The 19,120-nt window shown below is 36.7% G+C and overlaps 1 protein-coding gene across 7 annotated transcripts in view; it reads right to left on the bottom strand.

The window, feature by feature from the left end:
• NADK2 (NAD kinase 2, mitochondrial) overlaps nt 1-19,120 on the bottom strand; it is a 61,098-nt gene that overhangs the window by 22,355 nt on the left and 19,623 nt on the right. For all 7 annotated transcript variants that reach the window (XM_043988795.1, XM_043988803.1, XM_043988810.1 and 4 more), the window contains exons 5-6: nt 10,444-10,527; nt 9,126-9,262 (exon numbers count right to left, since the gene is read on the bottom strand). In XM_043988795.1, coding sequence (XP_043844730.1) covers nt 9,126-9,262; nt 10,444-10,527 — 221 coding nt within the window. The remainder of the gene's footprint in view (nt 1-9,125; nt 9,263-10,443; nt 10,528-19,120) is intronic.

Below are 19,120 nucleotides of genomic sequence, written 5' to 3'. Positions count from 1 at the left end.
GCATTAAAAATGAAGAAAAAGAATGGAAAGAATAACCTAACTAGATCAAGAACCCAAGAGATTGTTAGACAACACAATTTTGAGTATACTGAGGAATCCGTCCTCAAGGAATCTGACAGAAGCATACTGAAGGTATGGAAAAAATCTTGAATCTTGTTACCAAAAAAGTGACACATCAATAACTGCTACCTTTATGATTCCCTAATCTCTAACCGTAAGCTTCCTTGAGTATAAGTAGGGGCATGTGTGCCATCTTTATTATTAACATTCATTTATCTGTATAAATCCTAATGTGTGTGTATGTAGGGTTAATCATGATGCATTGGAAAATGCCAACTTTTCTGTTCAGTCTGAATGATGAAAATTCTACAGTGCAAATGAAATATAAAATACATATATTTGTCCACTATAAGGCCATGCAAAGAATCCCACTACCATCTGAATCAAACACAAACTTAAGATCACTGCCTTCAAACATCTCTATCAGCTAGCTAGCACACTGCTTTTGCTTTCCACAATATTCCAACTCAGAACTTCCAGTCTATCACCTTTTATGACTACCAACATTCAATGTAATAAACACTTATTAATACCAATACATGCAAAGTCCTGTGCTAGATCCTAAAGAAAAAATGGAACAAATCCCCTTACCCGGTAGGAACTTTATTTCCTAATTCATCCAGACAAATCAATGATGCCCACCTACTGTTGTCTCTTAAATTATTCTTACATTTATTAGTCCATCAGTTTCTCCTTTCCACTGAGTAACAGAATACTACTAGAGGAAATCACTAAACTACACTGACAGGATCAGCTATCAATTTATTCCAATACCAATCAGGCTTTTACTTTTGCCCAGCAATTCTTTTATTGTCAACCCCGTTTCTCCCATTCCTCACAGCAGGCATTCTTTTTGTTTTTGTTTTTTTTTTGAGGGGCAATGGGGTTAAGTGACTTGCCCAGGGTCACACAGCTAGTAAGTGTCAAGTGTCTGAGGCCGGATTTGAACTCAGGTACTCCTGAATCCAGGGCCAGTGCTTTATCCACTGTGCCACCTAGCCGCCCCCACAGCAGGCATTCTAAACTTTCTTTTCTCTCGGCAAATTTTGTAGCTAATGCTCTTGAATGAAACTGTGGTCTTCTAACAAACACATGCTACCTCATTCTGATTTCTCCCATCAGCTCATTCCCTCTAAATCTATGAGGATAAAGTAGACCTAACTCCTTGCTACTTGTGACCATTTCATCCCCTCCCATTTACTCAATGAATCTATTTAATCATCCCTCCTCTTTCATATACATTCAATTGAAGGTCAGGCAGTAAGCTGACCTTCTTCAAATGAAGAATTATAAACTATTAAGAATCATATGGGGGCAGCTAGGTGGCGCAGTGGATAAAGCACTCGCCCTGCATTCATGAGGACCTGAGTTCAAATCCAGCCTCAGACACTTAACAATTACTAGCTGTGTGACCCTGGGCAAGTCACTTAACCCCAATTGCCTCAAAAGAAAAAAAGAAAAAAAAAAGCATGATCTTAGGGGCAGCTAGGTGGCACAGTAGATAGAGCACTGGCCCTGGATTCAGGAGGACCTGAGTTCAAATCTGGCCTCAGACACTTAACACTTACTAGCTGTGTGACCCTGGGCAAGTCACTTAACCCCAATTGCCCTGAAAAACCAAACCAAACCAAAAAAAAAAAAAAAAGAATCATATGAAAGACTGCTCCAGATAAATACAAGTCAAAACAACTCTGAGGTTTCACCTCGTGCAGAAAATTGACAAAGATCATTTCTACAATGAAGAGGCTTTAAGAAAACCAACATATTAATGCACTATTGGCAGATGTAGAAGTTTGTCCAACCAGAGAAATGTAGAATTTTGCAATGACAAAAAAAATCATTAATATGTCAAATAATATAGCAAATTAATTAAATAATAAATTGGAAAGAATATTCAAAAATAAACCAGAAAACCTGCCACTAGATACATACACACCCCAAGGAAGTCTGGGGCAGAACTAGTAAGGAAATGGAAACCAAGCTTATACCCAATAATTGGGAAATAAAGAAATTGTGATCCAGAAACATAATCAAATATCATTGCACTGTTAGAAATCATAAATATAAAAGAATTCAAAGGAGCACTATTTGAATTGGTGTATAGTAAAATAAGCACAATCAAGAATATAATATATACACTGACCACAGCAATATAAAGGGAATGACCAATACAATGAAAGAATGTTGCATAATTAAAATGACCATGAGAAGACTTAAGAAAATGTACCTCTGGGGCAGCTAGGTGGCGCAGTGGATATAACACCAGCCCTGGAGTCAGGAGGACCTGAGTTCAAATGTGACCTCAGACACTTAACACTTACTGGCTCTGTGTGTCACTTGACCCCAATTGCCTCACCAAAAAAAAAAAAGAAAGAAAGAAAGAAAAAGAAAAAGAAAAAGAAAAAGAAAAAGAAGATGTACCTCTATCCCTTCATTTCAAAGGAAAGGAACCTGAGGTATGAAATATTGTGTTCTCTGTCAGACACAACTAATGTGTTGAATGGTTTTGCAGAACTTTTTTCCTGCTTTTAAAAAAATCTGTATATGGGATGTTCCCTGGGTGAAGAGGTAGAAGGGCGATAATATAGATACACACACACACACACACACACACACACACACAGATAAATACCTACATACATATATGTGTGTATACATGTATATAAACACATACATACATATTTTTAAATGAAAGTAATATAAAAGCATAACATACTATAAAAGTGCCACATGTAGGATTCCAACATCACAGTCCAAGATATGCTATAGCCATGTCCCCATCCAATTACAGGATAAACTGTTAATCTATATTTTATTTACCAAAGGCAGAGAAAGGTTCAGAACTAACTCATGCCAAAAAAGATGACTTAGAGAACATGAAAGAGCTTTCAACATATATGCCTACTTTCTCCTCTATGTGAAAATATACAGTGGTATAGTGACAATAGAGAACTGGCCTGGAAACCAGGAAAATATGGGTTCAAATCTTATCTCTAACATATATTGGCTCTGTGACCTCAGAGAAGTCACAACCTCTCAGTGCTTTAAACAACACTAAGATGATTTGACTATAAGTTTCAAAAAGGTGCTGACTTCCATTGGTAGAGGTTATACCTCACCAGAAACTCCATACACTAATAAATAAGAGGTCCAGATTCTAATCATATGAGATTAAAAGATGCCTTCCCTGAGGGCAAGGTCTATTTCATTAAATGCATTTTACAAATATGTGTAAATAAATTAAAAGAGAATCACCTACATACATATGCCCAATGGGGGTAGCAGTAGAGAACAGGTGAACTTTTGTAAATAAATTCTATAACTGACCACATCTTTACCATTACCATTACACAACTGCCTGAAAAATAGTTTGATTTTAAAAAAACATTTAATTCAGTAGAGTTAAATGCCAAATTAATAAGCTCTCTTCCAACAATGTATCTCTCATCCATACAATATCTCTCAGGATTCCTTGAAAGACATATCAATAACTTTATTTATGACCTGAAGGTCAACAAACATCATAACACGTAAAAAACAGGGAGATAAATTTTCAACAAAAGTGCTTTTCCCTTTAATGGATGAACTCCATCCAAGGGCATGTTTATGGATAGTTAAAAGTCATTCACTTTCTCCTATTTGAGGATTGTATTTGTTTATTTATTTATCTATTTCATTTGTGTTGGTTCATCAAGCCTCAGAACCATTATTAAGCTTCCTGAAAGAGGATCATAATGACTCAAGAATTTGTTCTGACAATCTACAAAGGAAAAAATCAAATGTCTGAAAAATGTCTACTACCCAAAATATGACATGACAAGCTTTTCACTCATGGAAATCTGGAACAGGTAAGACAAAAAGACAATGAGTTGGGCTCAAAGTTAAATAGGAAGAGAGTAGCCTAGATTGCCCCTAGAAAACTGAAAAACTCCTTTAATGATCACAACCTTCTTCCAAAGACAAAGAGCAATATTTTATTACCAGTAATCTACTGGTAGTGTTATATAGCTATAAGATATGAAACAGTCTCAAAAGCCTGAAAATGAACATCACATATAGGGCAATGGAGACATGAATGGTAGATATGAGTGGGCTACAATGGATAAGAAAGCACTTTTTTCATTTGTGAATGTTTCTCTCTTTCTTTCTTTTTGTCATAAACGTATTTAATATTTTCCAGTTACTTATAAAGATAGTTTTCAACATGTGTTTTCATAAGATTTTTAGTTCTAAATTTTTCTCCCTCCCTTCCCAAGACAGAAAGCAATCTGATACAGGTTATATATGTACAATCAAATTAAACATATTTCTGCATTAGTCATGTTGTGAAAGAAGTTTCAGAACAAAAAGGAAAAACCTCAAAAAAACAAAAGTAGAAACAGTATGGTTCAATCTGCATTCAGAATCCAGAGTTCTTTTTTCTGGATGTGGAGAACATTTTCTATCCTGAGTCCTTTGGAGTTGTCTTGGATGATTGTATTACTTAGAAGAGTTAAGTCAATCATAGTTGATCATTGTACATTGTTTCTGTTACTGTGTACAATGTTCTCCTGGTTCTGCTCATTTCACTCAGCATCAGTTCACTTAAGTCTTTCTAGTTATTTTCTGGAATCTTCCTGCTCATCATTTCTTACATCACAACAGTATTCCATTACATTCATATGCCACAACTTGTTTAGCTATGCCCCAAATGATGGGCATTCCCTCAATTTCCAATTCTTTGCTACCACAAAGAGATCTGCTATAAATATTTTTGTACATGTGAGTCCTCTTTCCTTTTTTATGATCTCCTTGGGATACAAACCTAGTAGTGGTATTGCTGGGTCAAGGGGTATGCACAGTCCCATAGCCCTTTGGGCATAGTTTCAAATTGCTCTCCAGAATGGTTGGATCAGTTCCTATTTTTCCATAGCTTCTCCAGCATTTATTATTTTCCTTTTTTGTCATATTAGCCAATCTGATAGGTGTGAGGTAGTACCTCAGAATTGTTTTAATTTGCATTTCTCTAATCAATAATGATTTAGAGCATTTTTCATATGGCAATAGCTTTGATTTCTTCATCTGAAAACTGTCTGTTCATATCTTTTGACCATTTCTCAATTGGGGAATGACTTACATTCTTATAAATTTGATTTAGTTGCCTATATATTTTAGAAATGAGGCTTTTACAGAAACACTGGTTGTAAAAATTGTTTCCCCGCTTTCTGCTTCCCTTCTAATTTTGGCTTCATTGCTTTTGTTTGTACAAACCCTTTTTAATTTGATGTAATCAAAATCATCCATTTTGTATTTCATAATATTCTCTATATCTTGTTTGGTCTTAAATTCTTCTCCTCTCCATAGATCTGAGAGGTAGACTATTCCTTCCTTTCCTAATTTACCTATGGTATCACCCTTTATGTCTAAATCATGTACCTATTTTGACCTTATATTGGTATATGGTGCGAGATATTGGTCTATGCCTAGTTTCTGCCATATTATATTCGAGTTTTCCCAGCAGTTTTTGTCAAATTCTGAGTTCTTATCCCAGAAGCTGAAGTCCTTGGGTTTATCAAACAGTAGATTACTATAGTCATTTACTACTGTCTCCTATGGCTAACCAATTCCATTTATCTACCACTCTATTTCTTAGCCAGTACCAAATAATTTTGATGACTGAAGAAAGCACTTTAAAGAACAGAAGTAAAAGATATCATCAGAGAAAATATACATTCATAAAAGAAGATGGGTTGGTCATATGATGAGATTGAAAAAAATAGATGGACCACCTAAGTGGGAGTAGTATCCTTAAGAAATCAACAGAAAGGTCATAAGAGAATAGACAGGCACAGATCAGTTGTGAAGTCTTATTACTGAAGAGCACATCTAAATTGGAGAGATCATAGATTTATCTGAGTATATTCAAGGGAGGATATAAGGAAAATTAAGACATACCCTCCCTGTTCTCTAATTAAAATGGGATGGCTCAATCTTTTGAAATGTTTCTGCTAGATAGATGCCTGTCAAATCTCTCTGCCCTCCCTCTACCCCCAATATATGCCTTTTTAGCAGTTATTTCACTTCCTTTAAAGGGAAGTGTTGGAATGATACCTTTTGATTGCTAAACAGTGTTACTGTGGCCTGAGGGCAACCAGAGATTCATTGCAGCAAAAAAGATTTTCCCCAAAATAGTGATTAAGGGGGCTTACTTTAAATTTTAACAAATAGGGTTGTTTTAATGGGGATAGACTTGGCTCTTCTCAGCAGTGAAATGATTCAAAGCAGTTTCAAAGAACTCATGATAGAAAATGTTCTCAACATCCAGAAAAAAGAATTGTGAATTATGAATGCAGATTGATCCACACTTTCTACTTTTGGACTGGTTTTTTTTTTTCCTTCTTGTTTGAGGTTTTTCCTTTGTGCTCTGATTCTTCTTTCACAAGATGACTAATGCAGAAATATGTTTAATGTCATTATACATATACAACCCATATCAGACTGCTTTCCATCTTGGGGAGGAGGGAAGGAAGAGGGGGGGAGAGAAAAAAATTTGGAACTAAAAATCCAGTGAAAACAAATATTGAAAACTATCCTTATATGTAACATGTAACTGGAAAATAAGAAAATAAGAAAAAAAGAAAAATTAAAAATTAAATTAAAACAAACAAACAAACAAGGTCGTTTTTACATCCAAGTGTCCTATCATGTCTCCAGATGTGTTCTTACAACACACCAGAGACAAAATTATAGAGGAAAACATTTAAGTATAAAACTATATGCCACAGGGCAGCTAGGTGGCACAGTGGATAGAGCACTGGCCCTGGATTCAGGAGGACCTGAGTTCAAATCCGGCCTCAGACACTTAACACTTACTAGCTGTGTGATCCTGGGCAAGTCACTTAACCCCAATTGCCTCACTAAAAAAAAAAAAATGCCACAACATATGATTGAAAATATATCTATCTAATTCTATTTATGTTATGTTTTCTCTAACTGAAAAAAGAAAATACATTTGGGATTGAGACACTTCAAAACATTTGCAATAAAGTGGATTAAAACATATAACCTAGAAGATAAGTGTGTATAAACACACACAAAACACACACACACACACACTCTCAGATTTTTATTTCAAAGGAGTTATACGTCCATGCAGATAGTACAGATAAAGAGAAAGCTTTTATATATTTAAAGGTCTATCAACTTAAGTTGACAGATGCCCTTTTGATGGTAGACAAGTGATCCTATATCATCCTAGCCACCCATTCCACTAGAATGTGGGCAGCAGCAGGTCCTTCCTGATTGTATAGGATTCAAATGTACCAGTCCAACAACAGCTTAGTTAAATTTAGTGAAGGAAGTAAAGACAGGTACTTTATGTAGACTCAATTCACTCAACATGTATTAAGTGCCTATTATGTGTCAGGCACTGTGCTAATTGTTGTTGTTTGTCCTTCATTCTCAAAGAGGATCATAACATCAGGGTAATGTCATGACTTGCAGTAAATTAGATTTAAGTGAGGGAGGGCTGTACAAGGTCACCAACCTCTCTCCTCCAGAGCCATCTGGGTCTAGTGGCAAGATATGTATCAGGATGACTGTAGATGGACCCTGATTTTTAAGGCAATTGGGGTTAAGTGACTTGCTGACATAGCTAGTAAGTGATTGAGGTGAGATTTGAACTCTGGTCCTCCCAACTTCAAGGCTCTATCCTCTGCACTACCTACCTGCCCCACTGTGCTAATTACTGGGATTATACAGACAGAAATAAAATAGACCCTCCCCTTTAAACACCTAACAGTCTCCTGTAGGTGCTCCCATTTTACTAGAAAGTCAGCAAAATGCTAGATTATGTGTTGCCTCCAAATCACCATTTAATTAAATAAATATTTATAAAACATTTGGAATTTAGAAGACACTCAATTCTAGGCAGTGGAGACACAAGAGAAAAACAAAACCACTACCCTGAGTTCAAGGAACTACTGGAGGGATACTGACTGTACATAGATAAATACACGGTAATTTGAGAAAGGAAAGAGTTATAAAAATTAGAAAGACTTCTGGGAAGACAGCATCTGAACTTAGCCTTAAAGGAAGGCGATTCCAAAAGATAAGTTGAAGAGGTAGTACAATTCAAGCATAAAAAATGGTGCTGGTACAAATGCATGGAGACAGGAGACAGAGCACTAGTCTGAGGTACAGTTAGTGGTGCAGTCATGCTGTAGCATAGAATGTATTAACTGAAGCAATGTGAAATATTCCTGGAAAGAAAAGATGGAGCTAGAATGTAGAGGCCTGTAAATTCTAGGCTTAAGAGTATGCATTTTATCCTAAATGCAAGAGGCAGCTCTGAGCAAAGAATAGTCAGACTTGTGCTTATGAAAAAACTTTGGCAGTTGTGTTGAAGAAGGATTGGAGAGAGGAGGGAATGGAAGCCAAGTCTGAGTGGAGAGATGGTGATAAATGTAAGAAAGAGTAAGTAATTTAGAATGACTCTGAAGTTATGAACTAGATTGAGGATAGTTGTACCCTCCATAGAAATCTTGAGAGATGGGTTAGAGAAGAATAGGTTGGGGTGAGGGAGCTGATATCTGTAAAAGCCAAAAGTAAGTATATAGAGTAATGAAATGTCAAAGTTGGAGGGAAATATATGTGAAGGTAGTTTCTATAAGAAGATGAAAAATCTGTCTGGCATCTGCTAAAAAAAAGTATTTCCACATTTTCTTATACATTCAATTCTTAATTATCTATGTTAATGGAGGAAAAAGGAAAATAATAAATGAAGGAAAAATCTAGATTTCAGTCCAATAGCATTCATAATTAAAGTCTCCTAACTACTCCATGGAGTATTCTTTGACCAGTTTTAAGTACTTTATTTGAATTTTTTTTTGGTAAGGCAATTGAGGTTAAGTGACTTGCCCAGGGTCACACAGCTAGTAAGTGTCAAGTGTCTGAGGCTGTTAAGTACTTTATTTAGTAAATTATAAAGTACCTCAGAATAGACAAATATAAAAAATTGTTGATATAATCTCAAAATTGAAAACAAAAAGCCAATGTAACCTTCATTCCTAACTTCATTAACTTACTCTGATCATGGATTCTTGTACTGTTGAGGGCCTTGCTGTGTTGATCCAAACTCAGCTGCTGTTCATGAAGATCTACAGGAACTGGGTTTATTCCAGTTCCTTCAAGGTATAACCTGATTCGCTGCCTCCATAGCCACCTTAGAGAAGAGGGGGAAAGAGACTAATTTCAAAGTGGCATAAATGAGTACAACAAAGATTATACATTGAAACAATTACATCAAATATACAAACCAATCATTTTATGAATAAATCATTTATACCTGAAAAAACAAACTGAAGTCTAGAGATGGCCTATTTAAGGCAGGGTGTTTCTTAAAAGCAGAATTACATATTTGTTTTTCTCTGAAAATCCCAAATGGATTTATTAAGGAAAGATCTAGGAAGTCTGTTCAAAAACCTAGTGTTACCTCATTAACATAAGCAACGTTTTCCTAAACTCCAGTTCTAATATAGATAACAATATGATGCATTTAAATTTAAATAGTAATTTAAATGAAATTTCTACTTAATTAAACCTTCCTCAAGTTTTTATCCCCCAGTTCTTTAATGCCAATTTCAAGAATAGACACAAAAAGTGCATGCGTGCACATGCACCCACAAAAAATTTAATGAGACAGATCATTCTAAGGGTTTTTTCTTAGGAATAAATCATTTCAGAAAGGTACCCCAACTCTTTGGAGGGACAAGAATATCATCTGATATACCACAGCAATAAATAATATCAAAGAGTTAAATTAGATTTAGTGTGGCTTTATGAATACTCCAGGAAATAGTTTCTGCAGTGTATAAGAGCTATTCCAGATAAACCTAAAATTGCAAGACTAACCTGGTCATCTTCAAATAAATTTAGTCCGGCCTTCTTCTTGACATATCTGGCTACCTAGTACTTTATACATGTAATCTATTGTCATTATTACCACTATTTACTTACTAGAGTGAGAGGGAAGAATATGATTAAATCCTTCTAGAAGTATTTGAAAAGTCAAGGTGGGACATGAAGAGTAGCACTAGTATTAGGAAAAAACCCTCAACTATTCTTATTTATAAGGGCAAACTAGAGCAAAAGAAACTGAAATCACAGAAATATGAAAAATTCAATTCTACTTAATAATTTCAACTATATGACCTCTTAAACTACTACAAACATGTAGCAAAGTACAGAATCAACCTCTTTAAATTCAGAGAAACTATTACTAGCAGACACATTAAAGTCACTTATCAAGTATTTATACTTATCTATGAAAAATTTATAAATAGAAATTATTTATCTCAAGAGTATATTTTTATAAATGTAAAAAGAGTAGTAAGATAATCCTACCTGAACTCACCACGATAAAGCTTCTGTAATGCTTCTGGAAAAGAGTGTGTATATCGAACAGGCAGACATAAATGACCCTCAGATCTGTGTTTTATAGATTTAGTAGAGTTGGAAAGAGGAAGAAAAGAGATCTTTCATTTATCAGAGTATTAATATCAAGAATTAGACAGAACATTTTAACTATATATGTATATATATATATATAGTTGCATCTCACCTTGTAAAATAAACTCTTATTTTCCATTATGAAACAATAGCAAAACAATTTAAAATTAAAATCTATACTCAACAATGTATAAAATAATAGCACAGTAATATTTAATTTCTACATAACATTAAAATTAAAGATGATGGTTAAGTTATCAAAAGGCCATATCCTAGGGGCAGCTAGGTGGTGCAGTGGATAGAGCACCGGCCTTGGAGTCAGGAGGACCTGAGTTCAAAACTGACCTCAGACACTTGACACTAACTAGCTGTGTGACCCTGGACAAGTCACTTAACCCTTGTTGCCTCACCGGAAAAAAAAAAAAAGGGCCATATCCCCCCCCCCCCCCCCCCGGTGAGGCAACAAGGGTTAAGTGACTTGCTCAGGGTCACACAGCTAGTTAGTGTCAAGTGTCTGAGGCCGGATTTGAACTCAGGTCCTCCTGACTCCAGATCTGGTGCTCTATCCACTGTACCACCTAGCTGCCCCTAAAAGGCCATATCCTTAAAGAACTCATGTTAGAGCTCATCTATAAGTTATTTAAAATTAATGGAGGACCAAAACTAAAAATACATTTTTTTGTTGTTGAGATTGGGTCTCCCTATTTCACCCAGACTAGAAGTTCAATGGCCTCAGACAGGCTGGACCTCACTGCTAAATGGCACAGAAATTGTCACTTGCTTCATTTTTAACCTGGACTGTTTTCATTCATGGCCCTCCACTCACAGGGCCTCACTAGACCGGTGCTAAAATTGGTGTGGATTTCAATTTGGCTCTACCCCTACTCAGCTCAGAACTCCCAAGCTCAAGTGAGCTACTAGCCTTAGTAACCCTGTAGCAAGAAATATTGGCATGTATCACCTCACCTACCTTCAACATGAAAATTCTGTAGAGGACAGTTAAATATGAATCAGTGCAACAGTGGTGGTTAATATGTAACAAGAAAAATTTTAATAAAAAAAATCATAAGAGCTGAGGAATAATCTTGACAAATTTAGAAACTCTAAAAAGTTAACTATTAATTATACTTGTTGCTGTGGGCAAAGAATAAGCCCCATGAAGAAAACAAAACCATGACCGATTTAAAACTTTTTCCTACCATTCAAAATGGAATGTAATTAGGGTAAACAGGAAAACGCTCTATATATACACTTCCTAGGATTATATTGCTGATGTATATGTTTTATTAACTACCTCTTTTGTTCAGATAACGAATAGTGTTAATGAGAAAGAACAGGTTCTAGTTAGGAGCCCCCTAAAAAATTTAGTTTTTCTTAAAATGAGATAATCACAGTATTTAAAGAAATTGCATATAAAAAAACCAAAAAACCCCCACACCCTTTTCTGTTCCCCATAGAGTATAAGATACTACTTACCTATCCAGTCCTACCTAGATCTCCCCACAGTCCATTTCCTGCTCTCTACCAGAATACACACACCCTATTGAAACCTCAAACCCTAAAAACAGTTAGCTTTCTATATTTCTTTTTTTTTTCCCCATGAGGCAATTATGGTTAAGTGACTTGCCCAGGGTCACACAGCTAGTAAGTGTCAAGTGTCTGAGGCTAGATTTGAACTCAGATCCTCCTGACTCCAGGGCCGGAGCTCTATTCACTGCACCACCTAGCTGCCCCTCTACATTTCTTTTAAAGTTCTCTATACAACCAATATTTCTCAGCTTAACAATAACAAACATGACTCACAGATCCAGAATTAGCTCTGCCATTTACTACCTGTGACTTAACTTCTCGGGCTGTGGTTGCCACTTCTATAAAGGAGAGAAATTGGACCAGATGACCTCTGAGATTCTATCTAGCTGTAAACCTTAGAGTTATTTCGCTTCAGTCTGTGAAGTGGCATTTATTAAAGCCTAATATATGCCAAGCACTTTAAAACAAGTACTGAAGATACAAAAAAAAGGGGGGGGGCAGAATCAGTCCCTGCTCTCAAAGAGTTGAATCTAATGGGAAGACAACATGCAAACAACTATGTACAAACAAGATAGAACCAGGATAAAATGGGGATGGGGTGGGGGCAGGGGGAGTCTCAGAGGGAAGGCATTAAGATTAAGTAGGCTTGGGAAAGGCTTCTTGCCAGTGTAATTTTAGCTGAGACATAGGAAGCCAGGGAAATTAGGAAAAAAAGATAGGAGAGAGGGAGAGGGAGAAGAAGAGGGAGAGGGATAGTTCTAGTCTTGGGAAATAGTGAAAAGTCACAACTGAGGAACAGCAAGGGGGTCAGTGTCAGTACAAAAAGAGTAATAAAGTGTAAGACAACTGGAAAGGTAAAAAGGAGTCAAATTAGGAAGGGCTTTAAAAACCAGAGAATTTTCTATTTGATCCTGGAGGTAAGAGGAAGCCACTGGAATTTACTGAACGGGGAGGGAATGATATGATCAGACCTGTATCTTTGGAAGATCAATTTGACAGCTAAGTGGAGAGTGGATGGAAGAGGAGAGAACTGGAGTTGGGGAGACCGACCAGCAGATAATTTCAATAGCCCAGGCAGGAAGTTTCCTTTGTTGAATGCATCTGGTTCTAACATCCCTTCAAGCTCTAAAACCATAATGCTTAAGACAAATGTCTATTTTTCTACATTTGATAAATTTCTTATACTCTTGCTCCTCTACTGTTACTTTTCCTTACTACTGTCTTTGCCAGATTATATACTCCTTTCCTGCACTAAAAGGGAAACATTCATAACTATGTCAACTATCACAAAACTCAAGAGTTTGTCATAACTTTTAAAAATCAGAACTTAAACATAAATTTTTAAAAATTCTATATACATTGTAAAATCTGTCTTGCTTGTCTTCTATTTCTTCTGACTTTTCTGGTATGGGATTTTTTTGGAGGGTGAGAGAAAGAAGGGAAAAAGGCAGCCCTTCCCCAGACCCACTACTCTCTCCTACCTCCTTTTATAAATTGAAAACAACGACAAATATGTACCTAAACAAATCTCCACATTTGTTATATCGAAATATGTTATGTCTCATTCTGCATCTTGAGCCACTTATCAGGAGGGTAGGTAACATATTTCATCACAAGTCCTCCTAAATTGTGGGCTAATCACTGAAACCAGAGTTCTTAAGTCTTCCAGACTTATCTCTCAGTGTTGTAATTATCCTATACATTATTCTCTTGGTTCTGCTCACTTTACTCTGCATCAATTTATACAAGTTTTCCAGATTTCTCTGAAACCATCCCTTTTGTGATTTCTTAGTGTGTAATATTCCCTTACATTCATATAACCACAATGTGATCAATCAACCTGCAACTGATGATCATCTACTTAGTCTCTAGTTCTTTGCAGCCACAAAAGCGGGCGGGCTCTAATTATTTTTGTAAATATGGGTCCTTTTCTTCTTTCTTTGGGGTATAACCCTAGCAGTGGTATTGCTGGGTCACACGTTCATGCAGTTTAATGGGAACAATGTAGGGAACAATTTCAAATTGCTTTCTAGAAAGGCTGGACCAATTTACTGCTTCACCTAGAATGGTTCTTCACAGTTTGGATTGGATAGTTTAGTCTCTAGTTTACTGAATTCTATCCTACTATGTTTAATTGTTTCTACATGACTCTAATGTAGTCCACTGACAAACTTTTTGATTTTTTAAAAACAATACCATATATATATATAGAGAGAGAGCAGGCAATGGGGGTTAAGTGACTTGCCCAGGGTCACACAGCTAGTGTCAAGTGTCTGAGGCTGGGATTTGAACTCAGGTACTCCTGAATCCAGGGCCGGTGCTTTAACCATTGCACCATCTAGCTGCCCCCCAAATATATTTTTGATGTTTATTGTTCTGGGTTTATAATTTGAGATTTGGTCCTATTAGATTCCCTCATTTCTCACCCCCCCAACTACTTCCTTTGAGGGTCTTGTCCTTTTGTTCCTCCAGATATATTCATTATTTTCAAAGGATTTTATGATAACTACCATTTTGAGTATATAATCTGAGATTTGGTCCTATTAGACTCCCTCATTTATCACCCCCCCACACTACTTCCTGAGAGTCTTCTTTTGTTTCTCCAGGTATGTTCATTATCTTTTTTTTTTAAATAGCTCTCTAAGGTAATCCTTGGGGCAGCTAGATGGTGCAGTGGACAGAGCACCACGCCTGGAGACAGCAAGATCTGAGTTCAAATCTGGCCTCAGAACACTAGCACTAGCATGACCCTAGGCAAGTCACTTAACTCCTCTTTGTATCAGTTCCTCATCTATGAAATAGGGACACTAGAGAAGGAGATGGCAAACCACTCCTGTATCTACTAAGAAAGTCCCACAGGGCAGTTGGGTGGTACAGTGGATAGAACACCGGCCCTGGATTCAGGAGGACCTAAGTTCAAATCTGGCCTCAGACACTTGATACTTACTAGCTATGTGACCCTAGGCAAGTCACTTAATCCTCATTGCCCAGCGCACACACGCACACACACACACACACATGCGCGCATGCACACCCCACAAGCAAATATATGGGGTCAAAAAAAAGTAGGACACAGCTGAACAACAACAAAGGTAATGCTTTGTTAGTTTGATTGCCATGGCACTGGATAAGTAAATTAATTTAGGCGGTTTTAGCAGTTTACTAGAAATGGCTTAGCCTACCCATGAATCTTTATCCATTTAGACCTCTGTCAATATTGTTTTAATTGTATTTATATGAAAGTTCTATTGTGTATCTTAGTAGGCTGACAAGTATTTTACATATTCTCTAGTTAATATGAATAGAATTTCTATTTCTATCTCTTCCAGTTTAATTTTTTTCATACTATAAATAAATGTGGAAGATTTGTGTGGATTTGTTTTATATCTTGCAACTGTGCTGAAATTCCTGTTTCAACTAATTTCACTTAATTTTTAATTGACTATCTAGTTCTCTAAGTAAATCAAAACTGTAAAAATTTGTTTCTTTTCCTTCTAACTTCCCCAATTTTTTTCTTGTTTTATTGAGATAGCTAGCACTTCTAGCACTATATTTAATAGCAATGATGATAATAGACATGCTTGCTTTACTCCTGGTATTGATGGAAAGGCCTTTGCTTTATTTCCATTAGATATGATACTGTCTCTTGGATTTAGAGAAATACTACTTACCAAAATATGGAAAAGCCTATTTATTCTTATGCTTTTTAATATTTTCAAAAGACAATGTGTTGTATCTTATCAAAAGTCTTTTCAATCCTACTGATATAATAATTTGATTTTTATTGTTCTTGTTATTAATATGATCTATGATGTTTATAGTGTTCTTAATACTAAACCAACCTTGTATACCTGGTATAAATCCAACATGGTCATAGTGAATAAACTTTTTGATGTGTTACTGTAGCCTCTTTACTAATATTTTACTCAAAATTATTAAGTAATTGTTCAGTAGCAACATTGGTTTGTATTTTTTCTTTCTGTTTTGTCTCTCCCTAATTTAGGTATCAAAATCATATTTATATCTGAAATAATTTGTTAAGATACCTTTTCTTATTTTTGCAATTAGAATATAAATACTTCATCTTTGCATACTCCCTTCCAATTAATCAAGCATATTTACCTGTTTCTCTTGACTTCTGCATGAGCATTTCAAAGTTTCTATTTAGCTCGGATCCTCTCAACAAGAATGCTTAAAGATCATTAAAGATCCATTTTTTTCCCCTGTAGGATTATACTCAGTTTTTATGGGTAACCTATTCTCAGTTATGAATCCATTTTTTTTTTTTGGTCTTTTGGAGCACAGTAATCCAAGCTCTCTTCCTTCGCCCTAAGGAAAACCTGCTGAAAACCTGTGTGAGCCTGATTATTGCTACTCAACACACAAATACTTTCCTTCTTGCTATTAGAAATAGTTTCTTTGATCTGGAAGCTCTGAATTTTGATTACCATTCCTAAGAGTTTTCATTTTGGGGTCTTTTTCATGAGGTGACTGGTGGATTTGTTCTATTTTAACACTGCTCTCTGTTTCTAATAAATTTGGGCAGTTTTCATGTATGATTTCTTGTAATACTGTATTGGGTTCTTTTTTATTACAGCTATGGGGCAGTCCAATGATTCAAAGATTTTTCTTCTTCTCAACCTATCTTTCAAGTTAATTGTTTTTAATATGAGACACTTCATTTTTTTAGGTCTTTTGACTTTATTATTTCTTGTCCTACAGGTTCATTCTGAGTTTTTTCAGAGAGATAGTAACTTGGGTACGGTTTTGCACCTTGTGTACAAAGCTGTTAATTCTCCAAGTTTTTCCTCAAAAACTCTCATCTTCCCCAGTCCTTTCCTCTAGACTTCTCATTTAATTTGTAGTATCATTTTAAAATTCTTACTTCATTTCTTCCAAGAATTCTAGTTGACTCTGTTTCCAAACTGTGTTTTCCTTTTGAGGCTTTTGTGTAGATGCTATAGTGTTAATCTCTGTTTCTGGGTTTGTTCACTATGTATCCCTGGCTCCTTAATGGTTCTTTTTCATCAGTGACTTTTTTAGTTACTCTTTCTTCCAATCTTACTTCCAGAATTAAAATTTTATATTAGGGTAAGGCTCTCTGTACTACTTCTGGAGGGAATGGTTGGACCTTGTTTCTTCCAATCTATGTTATAAAAGGTTCTTCTACTTTCTCCTTAGACTAAGGCCTTCAAGGATCTCAGGAGTGGTTCATACCAATGAACCACAAATGCTCAGCACTCCCTAGACAGTCTGAGCTAGGGCACAGTCTAATCACTGCCCTCCATCCTGGGCCCTGCAGGTTTCCCATCTCTGAATGGAGCATAAATAGACAGCTTCTGGTCCTAGGCTCACTCAGTCAGCTAGTCAGAAGACTGCAGTTTCAGAGCAACAGACCTACAGGCTCACCCCGCCCCGCCCCGCCCCCCCACAGGCTTGGCTCTCTGCCCTGCTTACTCAACTATAGGATCCAAGCCTCAGTCTGTTGGCCAAGTCTGGATTCTGCTCTATGGTTATAACAAGAGAGCTGTCAAATCATCCCTGTTCCACAATCCCTGTCCTAGTATGCAAGTGCAGGCCTCAGCCTCCATTCTTCCTCAATCCTGCCCTATGATAACAGCAATATAGCTATAGGCTTATCATGTATACTGCTACATAGCCAAAGGCTATAGCCCCCATCTGGGTTGGAAGGTTCCAAGAGGACACTCCAGGGTCAGAACAATATAGCTTCTAGTTTGCCTCTTTTCCTGTTCCATACCAGGGCCCTAAAGTCAGTGGGGAGAGTGGTCGGCTGGGAAGGCTTCTGCAGAGCCTTCCAGCAGGCTGACAGAAGATGGGACCTGAGGCTCTGTACTCAGGCAGGAAGGTCAAAGAAAGATAAGGAAGAAAAGGAATATTGAGCTGAACAATTGTTAGATTAATTAGACTTGATTGACCTATGTCAGACAACACATGTCTGAATTTGGTTATAAAAACCAGTTATGTGCTAGGGCAAAAAAAGAATCACAGAAGTGCTGTTTGAAATTCATATACATTTTGAACCACATTGTAAGAGTTAGGCATCCTTTCATTAAGAGTAATACTCAAAAAATAAAAAACAAAAACAAACAAACAAGGGGCAGCTAGGTGGATAAAGCACTGGCCCTGGATTCAGGAGGACCTGAGTTCAAATCCAGTGTCAGACACTTGACTCTTATTTACTGTGTGACCCTGGGCAAGTCACTTAACCCTCACTGCCCCACGCAAAAAAAAAAAAAAAGTAATACTCAATGAGGCTTTTGTTAAATAAGTAATTAAGCAACAACTATAATTGCTCAACTCAAACATTTATTTATGTATCACTGGACTAGTTTTACATACATTGTACTTCACATGTAGAAAGTGCTTTCTTTCCAAATTTGATGTTATTCTTGCAATAGCCGGAACATACAAGCTATGAGAAAATAATTATTTGGGGGTTTTGGGGGGCAGCTAGGTGCCACAGTGGATAAAGCACCAACCCTGGATTCAGGAGGACCTGAGTTCAAATCTGACCTCAGACACTTGACACTTACTAGCTGTGTGACCCTGGGAAAGTCACTTAACCCTCATTGCCTCACCAAAAAAAATAAAAGAAAATAATGGGATTTTGGGGGAATGCCCCCCCCCAATCAAGGGCTTAGCTCAGAAACCTTAGTTAATCTCTTTCAAAGCCAGCCCAGAGACAACAGAAATCAGACTAACTCAGTAAAGACAGAAACACACCTTCTCAAAAGTGCCTTTCCCCTCAGAGCATTTGTCTTTGCTGCACTAAGACCTGATATCAGCATAGTACAACTCATTTTAATATGGACCACCCTCAGGTCATGTCAACCAATGGAATTGAATGATTCTAGCCAATTCCCTTTGAACAGTGTGTAAGAGCTGCCTTATCTGGACCCCAAAAGGTTTGCTCTCTCTTGAGCCTGAGACCCGAATGAATGAGCCATGCTTTCTCTTCTCTCTCTCTCTAGGTAATGTAGGACTTCTGAACTCTGCCTGGAGCCATGTGCTCTCTCTCTCT

Source organism: Dromiciops gliroides, chromosome 1 (genome assembly GCF_019393635.1).
Source record: "Dromiciops gliroides isolate mDroGli1 chromosome 1, mDroGli1.pri, whole genome shotgun sequence".
Classification (NCBI taxonomy): domain Eukaryota; kingdom Metazoa; phylum Chordata; class Mammalia; order Microbiotheria; family Microbiotheriidae; genus Dromiciops; species Dromiciops gliroides.
The sequence above is the reverse complement of the archived record's forward strand: the minus strand, read 5'-3'. Positions and strand labels throughout refer to the sequence as shown.